General features: G+C 47.8%; 1 protein-coding gene across 1 annotated transcript; it reads right to left on the reverse strand.

Annotated features, from left to right (window-relative positions):
* Positions 1-4,615: 4,615 nt before the first annotated feature.
* DBX1 (developing brain homeobox 1) lies at positions 4,616-8,801 on the reverse strand. The gene is made up of 4 exons (XM_003781175.3): positions 8,435-8,801; positions 7,681-7,782; positions 5,525-5,727; positions 4,616-5,045 (listed from the first exon to the last, which is right to left on the reverse strand). The coding sequence occupies exons 1-4, from the start codon at positions 8,799-8,801 to the stop codon at positions 4,680-4,682; spliced, it is 1,038 nt and encodes a 345-aa protein (XP_003781223.1). The 3' UTR covers positions 4,616-4,679.
* Between the last annotated feature and the right edge of the window lie 363 nt (positions 8,802-9,164).

A 9,164-nucleotide genomic window follows, 5' to 3' on the forward strand; every position in this document is an offset into this window, starting at 1 on the left:
GGGACCACAGGCACCCACCACAACGCCCAGCTATTTTTTGGTTGCAGCCATCATTGTTGTTTGGCGGGCCCAGGCTGGATTCGAACCTGCCACCTCAGGTATATGTGGCTGGTGCTTTAGCCACTTGAGCCACAGGTGCCGAGCCAAACATAATTGTTTATATTGATATTTAATGGAGTTATTGTTTTAGACACATTAACAAAAATATTTAAAATTTTTCTCAATCTTGATTTCTTTATACAGTAAATATTGATAATAAGGACCACAGAAACAAAAAGATCTTTTAGGCTTCTGATTTTTAGGAACATAATGATGTTTTAACAGCAAAGTCTGAGGATTGCTGGTTTAGAGGATAGGGAAGAGAGCCGGTGGTGGGGTTGGAGATTTAGAAGCATAAGAATGGTTTACAATTGCCATTGATATTCTATTTTTTCTCATAACTGCAGAAGATTAAAACATTTAAAGCTCTAGTAGAGAGTTCCTATTGATTGAGTTTGGTTAAACAGATTTTTAACCAGTTCAGTTAAGGAGGTAGAGCAGTGATGATCTTGAATTTGAATTCTGGCTGGGTGATCACATTTATCACCAAACTCTCAGCCTCAATTTCTGCATCTGTAATGTGGATGTAACATCTACCTTGGAGGGGTTACTATGAGGATAAAACTTGTGTAAATTTTGCTGACGTGTGTTCTGTGGACCAACATCGTTGGCAATGTCAAATATTCAGAGTTCTGAATTATAATCTGCATTTCCCAAGTGGACCTGATACACAGTAAAGTTTGAGTAACAAGTAGTGCTGATGTGAGGTCCCTATCAGAATACCTACCTGTCACAAGATAGGTGTCCAGTAAAAATTTCCATTCTTTTTCCTATTTATTATTCTTTAGCTTATGAATATAACTATTTCAGTCTTTTGAACTAAAGTTATTGGTTTTATTTTTTCAACTTATCTTTTTTTTTTTTTTCTTTTTAGAGACAGGTCTCACTCTGTCATCCAGGCTGGAATGCAGTGGTGGATCATAGTTCACTGCAGTGTTAAACTCCTGGGTTTTCTTTTTTTACAGATGGGGATCTCACCATATTGCCCAGGCTGGTCTTGAACTCCTGAGCTCAAGCAATCCACCCACTTTAGCCGTGCGATTATAGGCGTGAATCACTGTGTTCAGCCTCAAGATTTTTTTTTGAAGCATATACTTATCTCATGTAGTCACAAAAAAATGACTACACATTTTTATCAGGGGTATCTCTACTTAAAAAAAAATAGAAAAAACTAGGGGCACATGGTGTCCCATGCCTGTAGTCTCAGCTACTGGAGAGCCTAAGGCAAGAGGATTGCTTGAACCCTGGAGTTTGAGGTTGCTGCGAGCTGTGACACCACCACCATACTTTACCCAGGGCAACAGAGGGAGACTTGGTCTAAAAACCAAAATCTTGAGTATTTTGGATTTTTTGGATTTTCTAAACTTTTATTGTTAAAGGTACCTTATTAATATCTTTAATGCTTTTTGCTTTGAATTCTACATTGTCTTTGATAAAATTGCTGTCTCACATTTTCACGTGCTTGCCATAGATTTAACTGTTGCTGGATTTGTAATTCTTCCTTTTTCTTTTGAGACAGCACTTCACTCTGTTTCCTGGGCTAGAGTGCAGGAGCTTCATTAGAGCTCACAGCAACCTCAAACTCCTGGACTCAGCCTCCAGCTATGTACCAGGGGACTACAGGTATGCACCACCATGCCCAGCTAACTTTTGCATTTTTTATAGCAATGGAGCCTTATTATGTTGCTCAGGCTGGTTTCTACCTCCTGGTCTCAAGCTATCTTCCACTTTAGCCTCCCAAAGTGCTAGAATTACAGGCATGAACTACACTCTTGGCCTGGATTTTTAATTCTTCTAACATGTGAATTAGTTTTCCAATTTACCATAAAAAATTGTTGTGACCAGCTTATTTCACTTAGTATAATGTCCCCAAGATTCATCCACATTGTAGCATGTAACAGGATTTCTTTCTTTTTTAAGGACGAATAATAGTTCCTGGTATGTATGGGCCACATTCTTATTTATTCATTAATCCATGGATTTGGGGGTTCCTTTCACCTCTTGATGGTTATGAGTAATGCTGCAGTGATTATGGTTGTGTCTCCGGAGTACTTTGACTTCAGACCTAGTTCCTAATCCACATCCATGCCTGAGAATAGTTCTTGGCCGTGAGTAAGAACTTTAGCTGACAGGAAGGGAAGGGTTGGCTCTTCTGGTCGGGCTCCTATGTCTGGACTTCCAGACAACAGCAGAGGGATAGAAAACAGCCTGAATCATTCTGAGCAGAGGGTCCCTATCTGAAAGCAAAGCATTGACCTAGGTTGAATGATGACCACGCCGAACACTTTTACATGAGGGGGAAATGTGGGAGGTTTCTTGAATTACCATAATGATGGGAAAATGGACAATTATTTTCAACTTTCAACTTGGACAGTCTTCATCTGTCTTCACAATAATTTTATATGTATTTATGATGATGATTCTGTACTCTAGTAGATCTCTTGGGCATGGACGAATTTGTATCTCTTCATACTGGATATTCTGCACGATCTGTATATAGTACCTCAGGCTTAGAGGTGTGACCTTAAACTTTAACTTTTTTTAATAAACCAGGAGGTCAATAAAATTTAAACTGCTTAACAACAATAAAATTCTTTTAAATTTTATTTTAAAAACATGTAAAATTCACTATTTTAACCATTTTAAGGGTACTGTTGAGCAGTATTAACTATATGTACACTGCCGTGCAACAGATCTCCAGAACTTTTTCATCTTGAGAGACTGAAACTCTGTACCTATTGACAACTTTTTATTTCCTCCTTCTCCAGCCCCTGGAAACCACAATTCTATGCTCTATTTCTCTGTGAGAAAACTTGACCCACTTAGGTGGACTTGCCCTGATTTCCTTTCAGTCTCTAGAAGAGAGGCTTAGTTGCAGATTTCACTTTTTGGTACCAAATTGAAGCTGCTTTACGTGTTACACAGCAGGTCTGGTTATTTTATGGTAATAATAGAGCAGAAAAAGCACTGAACTGAGAGTCAGAGATGGATCCAGTGTTAGCAGGGCTAAGTAGTAGATGGGTGGCTTTGAATAAGGGGCCGCATCTCTTGAAACCTGAGCTTTGACTAGGCGCTTGTGGCTCAAGTGCCTAAGGCGCCAGCCATATATACCTAAGGTGGCGGGTTCGAATCCAGCCCGGACCCGCCAAACAACGACGGCTGCAACCAAAAAATAGCCGGGCATTGTGGCGGGCGCCTGTGGTCCCAGCTACTTGGGAGACAGAGGCAGAAGACTCGCTTAAGCCCAGGAGTTGGAGGTTGCTGTGAGCTGTGATGCCATGGCACTCTACCCAGGGGGACAGCTTGAGGCTCTGTCTCAAAAAAAAAAAAAAAAAAAGAAACCCGAGCTTTGGGCTGTAATAGCTCCATTCCTTTCAACTCTAACATTCTGTGAAGTAATGACATCACTTGGCCACGCCATCCATCTACATTTTATTTGGCATTTGTCCCTTTGATACATATATACATATATTAAAAAATCTGTACATGGTAAAAATACAAAATAAGTATTTCTTTATAAGTTATGCAATTAAACAGCTACGTTTTTAAAGTTTGAAAACCATTGCAAAAAAAAAAAAAGACATCTAGCCAGTTCTTTATAGTAATAACCTTGGTATAAAATATCCATACAACATATGTGTACAAAAGAGTATACAGTTCATAAAGGCTGTGCAAAGACAGCAAGGTTCAGCTTTAAATAAATCAAAGAGGCTGTGGGTCTCTCTGTCCACACCATGCCCAGTGCTCAGGAGGTTTGCAGCTCAGTAATACCGTCACAGAAATAATGAAAGGGTACAGGAGAGAGTGCTTGGTGCATATACTATGCATGCAGAAATTAAAAAGAAAAGCTTTAAATCACCTATACAGAGAGACTGGTTCTTCCCCCCGTTTAAAGAACTCACTTCTTTCCCCAGAGAGCATTGGGAAAATCACCAAAAAAATAAAAAGGCAGTATTTATGTTGTGCCTTAGACCAGAAGACACAGATACGTATTTTTTTCTTTTTTGAAATTTTTGAGCTTCCCACGCTTCATTTAGGTGCTATGGTGAGCGGGAAAGGGGTTGGGAGGCCCTTGCTACCTCAACTAAGGAGATAAAGCCACTCAGGAAGTTAGGGGTCTTGGAGTGAGTTATATCCTCGGTGTTTTAAGGCCTAAAAAAAGGTTTCCTACCTCTAGGGTTGTCACTACTAAAGACCAGCAGGGCCTGACTGGTAATTAAGTCCAGGCTGCAGGAATAGAGACACACACACCCACACCCCCTCCCACACACACACCCTGTGCTTCGTTTGCACTAACCAGGATAGATTTGAGCCCTTGTGGAGAGAAGTTAAGGCTTAGGGTTAAGCCCTAAATTTAACTTATGTACTGGGGAGGCCTGTCTGGGGGTTGGAGGGGGCAGGAAGAAAATGTCTCTGTGGGACAACAGAAGGGCTGTAGCATCCTCGAGGAAGTGACGGTTCCACAGTGGGCAGAGGCAATGTCTGGGCAGCGCGGAAGACGTGGACACGCAGGCTGGACCCCAGCTCTTCAATTTCAAAGCACTTAGAAAACAGTACTTGGGCGGGTGCGGGAGTGGCTTCTAGGACACGGTGATTTCCTCCTCCTCCTCCTCGCCCTCCTCCTCCTCCTCGGAGTCGGAGAAGTCCGAAGGTTTCCCGGGGCTGCTCGAGTGCGCCGGTGAGGTGGGGAGAGGCCCTGGGAGCCGCGGGTCCCGCAGGTGCGGAGGCTCCGGGGACACTCGGTAGGCCAGGCGGCGCTGGGGACTGCCCGAGGCCTCGTCTTCCTCCTCGTTGTCCCCGGGTCCCTTCTGGCCCACGTCGCTGAGGTCCGGGTGAGGATTGAGCTTGGTGGGAAGGGTCTGCTCACGGCAGCCCCCGCTGGACAGCAGTTCCCGCTCCTTGGAGTTCCGCCATTTCATGCGTCGGTTCTGGAACCAAATTTTCACCTGGGACATGCCGGCAGGCAGGCGAGAAAAAGGGAAAAGCAGAGGTTAGCGCTGGGGCTCCCGGGGTAGGGCGCGGGTAGGGGCGCCGAGGGACGGATGGAGGGCGGGGCGCTGGGAGCCGGCTCTATCTTTCCCACCTTGCTCCTCCCCTCCCTGTGACTCGAGTTCAGATGAGTGACAGCACTGAGCACTCTCGACGTCGGCTCGCAGCTCTCCCTGCCCTGTCCCCGGCACTGGGCCCCCGCTGGCGGGGTGGGAGCCCCGGAGAGATGGCCCTCGGGGCGAAGGGGGAGAGAGAAGCGGCCCCTCCGCTCCGTGAGGAGCCTCAAACCTCAATTGGCTTGTGCCCTAAGTCCTGGAGGCCTGGGTTTCCCGCATCTGGGCAGTGGGACCCCAGCAGTCTGCGGACCCTCCCCATTGCCTTGCGCGAGGGGGAGGGGGGCGAAGCGCCGTGGGAGGGGCAAGTCTTCCGTCCGCACCTGCGAGTCCTTCAGGCCCAACTTGGCCGCCAGCTTCTTGCGATCGGGCTTGCTGATGTACTTCTGCTTCTGGAACATCTTCTCCAGGGCCTTGCGCTGCACGTCGGAGAACACGGCTCGACGCAGCATGCCCCGCCGAGGTTTGCCGCGGGCGGCCAGCGGCCAGGAGAAGGTTCCAGGGATGGGCACCACGCTGGAGGACGCTGCGGGTGGGGGCAGGTGGCGAGTGAGTGGGCGGTGTCCCGCCGAGACCCGGTGGCGTCCGTCCCCACCCCTACCCCCACTCCCGGCGACTTTTTCTGGCTTTTTCTCTCTGATCCCTTCATCTCTTTAAAGCGCTGTCTTTTCTCCCCTTGGAGAATAGGCCACGAACCTACAAACCTGCGAGAGTGAAAGGCGCTTTCCGCCCAAATCACTTTCCCTTTCAACCCTGCAAACTCGGATTAGGTAAAACCACGGAAACACAGAACACAGCCCCAGAATAGCCTGTTTCGTTCTTCCACTCAGTGATCTCAAGGAAACACACTTGCGTACATCAGCTGAAATAGCAATAGAAATAAAAACTACAAAAATAAAAACGAAATATCCAGCGGAGACCACTGGGTTTCTCCCCAAAGTTTTTATCACCTTGGTGGCTTTTGCATTCTTTAGATGAAAATGAGATGCCTTACTCATGATAGAGACGGAAAAATCCTCTTTGAGTTTTTTTTTGAAAAATCCAATCAGTATTCATCTTTTTCATATTAATCTTTCCTCCCCTCCCCCACAAAACGTAAAGAATTCGGCCGGAATACATGAAAAGTGGCAGCTAATTAGCACATCGACCGCTTCCCAATGGGTATTGGCATGATAAAAAGGGGGAGAGTTTCGCTTTAAGGAAGAGAAAAAAACAAAACAAAAAGAAACAGAGACTCTAATGAAGCGTGAATGGTAATTGTGTAGTAATGAACTAACAGAAAAAGACTGACGACAAGCAGCGAAAGCCATATATTACTGGGACAAAAGAGATTTACACTTTCAAACTAAACACAACTGCAGGCCGGGACCATTGGGAGAATACTGATGGCGGAGGCTCCTCTTCCCCGCATCGTTTTCATTAAATGGACATGAAAAGCTATTTAGAAAGCTTGGGTTGTTTTTGTTAAAAGTATTGAGATGAGGGAGAAAGGGAGCAAATTCCATTATTAGCAGCAGCGTGAATGGGGGGGGGGAGGGTTGGTGAATTCTCTCTTCCCCTTAAAAAAAATCAACTGCTTGTTCCTTGGCTGATATTTGAAAGTGCTGTGGTGGTTTTATCCACCCCCATCGACCCTGGCTAGTCCCTCTTCTCTAGGTTGAGAGGGGCTTCCCAGTCTCCCTTTGAATGTAACCAGCTGCAGAGTTTTCGAGCCACAGTTTGAGTGACCAGTGGGATTCCGGAACAAACCCTCTGGAAGCTGTAATAAGGTGTTTCCCCTTTAGCCTGAGATCCAATTTGAGTTTTCTCTCCAGCTGGTGCTTAGTTTACAAACGAAGGTATTTTAAAAGGTGTGGCTGTGAGGGGAGAGTGTGAGAAGGGGTTGAGAAGTCAGATTGGAAATGGAGGGTTGGGGGAGGGATCTAGTCCTCCTCCCCCTGGGCGACCCTGGGCATCCCACACAAGAGGGCACCCCATGTGGTCTTGTGAAAAGCCTGAAGCCCTGAATGAGTCTTAAAGAGAAATTAGCCCCGGCTGGTAGGTGTCTCTCTGCGGCGTGGAAGGACGAGGGCTGGTCTGTGTGTGGCTGCCCAGAGGAGCTGACCAATTGGTCATGGTGCTGAAAGCTTTGTGGGGAATCGTGGCCAAGTGCACCGGCTCTGTGGGAAAATGGCAGCGTGAAGGGATGCCAACAGCTCCTCGCCGGGAAGGGAACCGCCTCAAATTGGGACCATGACAATTCCTGCTAATTTGTAGAGCAGGGAATTGGTGCAAAGTGTCAAGCAGTCACTGCTTGTGCTAAATAGGGCATCAAATTGGCGCGACGGATTCGTGAATGTTGTACGCCTCGCAACCTCTGAACCAGAGCGTAACCCCGAGGGGTGGACGGAGAAATATGGCTTCATGGCCGGGAGCGATGGGCCGGGGCCGGGGCTGGGGCGCCACCCAGGCTCGCGCACAGAAGGGGAATGAGACCTACCTGGGAAGTAAGAAGATCTGATGAAAGGCTGAAAGGAACCTTCAAAATAGGGAAAGGCGAAGGTCTTGGGAGGGACGCTCTGGAGCAAGGTGGGAGATGTTTCTGAGGGAGGGAGAAAGGAGAGGGGTAAACAACGGGAATTTGATTGCTTACTTGGTTATCGCACTACACATTGAATACATGATATAATGAACCCTTCATTTGGTTTCAAAGGCATCTTTCCTAGTGCAGTGACTGGGTAAAATATTCCTAACATTGTCGCATCTGTGGGCATCCTTCCTTTACCCCTTAAAATAGTCCTCTGCCCAGTTCACCTTTTCTCCAATTTCTTTCTTAGGCACTAACGAGATAATAGGACTGGAGCCAGGAAGAAAAAAAATGCAGATAGATAATGCTATTTAATCCAATAAATATACATTTTTGTATTAAAAAAAAAAAAAACCTGTCCCATAGAAGCTCGGGGCAGAAACGCAGATGCCCAGGGCCAGACCGCCAGAGTTACCACCCAACAACTGTGCGCTGTCTGACTGCATGCGCTGGGGTTCCTTCTGAAAGTGAGGCGAGCCTGGAGGCTTTTCTTCCTCGAAATCAGCTGGAAATAAGTTTTACTATGCACGACATGGTGTCTCGGAGTTTGCGCGTACCTGGGTGCACTAACGTGTGCGTGGGTGCCCGCTCTTTGAAGAAACTGAGGCCGTTAGAACTCTGCGTGCCCTGAATCTGTGCAGGTCCTCAGCATTCTGCCCGCACTTACCTGTTCTGGGCCCCGAGGAAAGGATGGCGTTCACCCCAAACTTCAGAAACGTTGGTTCGCTGGCAGGGGAGACAGAAGTAGGCGGAGAACCGCCCCGCCGGCTGCTGGAACCCGGGGAGCCCAGGTCCGACGCGCCGGTATCTGCGAGCGCCGGGGGGGCCCCCTGCCTGGGAGGCGACATGCTGGCGGTGGGCACGTTTCGGGGCAGGTAGGCAGGGGGCCGGCTGATGCGGATCAGATCCTCCACGAGGAAACTGGAGTGGCTGGAAAATGCCGACTGCAGGGACTGGGGCAGTGTCAAGGTGGGCGTGGGCCGCAGGAGGTTAGGGTACCCGGCGGGGGGCGCAAGGAGGCCGGGGAACATCATGATAAGCGCAGGGCGGGCAAAATAACCTCCTTCCAGTGGCCGGAGGGCAAACGCCTCGCTTCCCGCCCCTCCCGCCCCCGGGGTGTCCTCGCTCTCGCGGGCTTAGCTAACGTCTCCAAGTCAAGATCCCAGTTGGTTGTCTTCTAGTTCTCCGTGGTCCTCTCGTCGAGGTGATGGTTTTATAGTGGCCCGCCCGCTAAAGCACTTTGAAAAGTGACAGCTCTGACAATGAAGTTCAACAAAGTTCTCCACTCAAGCTTCATTCGCCCGAGGCTCTGGGCGCTCTGATTGGCGCAGGGGTGCAATTTATGATTGGATTAGTCTTCATAAGTATGGCCGGCACAATGGGCCGGCAACAAAGGC

Source organism: Otolemur garnettii, unplaced genomic scaffold (genome assembly GCF_000181295.1).
Source record: "Otolemur garnettii isolate 467f Iridium unplaced genomic scaffold, OtoGar3 scaffold00001, whole genome shotgun sequence".
Classification (NCBI taxonomy): Eukaryota; Metazoa; Chordata; class Mammalia; order Primates; family Galagidae; genus Otolemur; species Otolemur garnettii.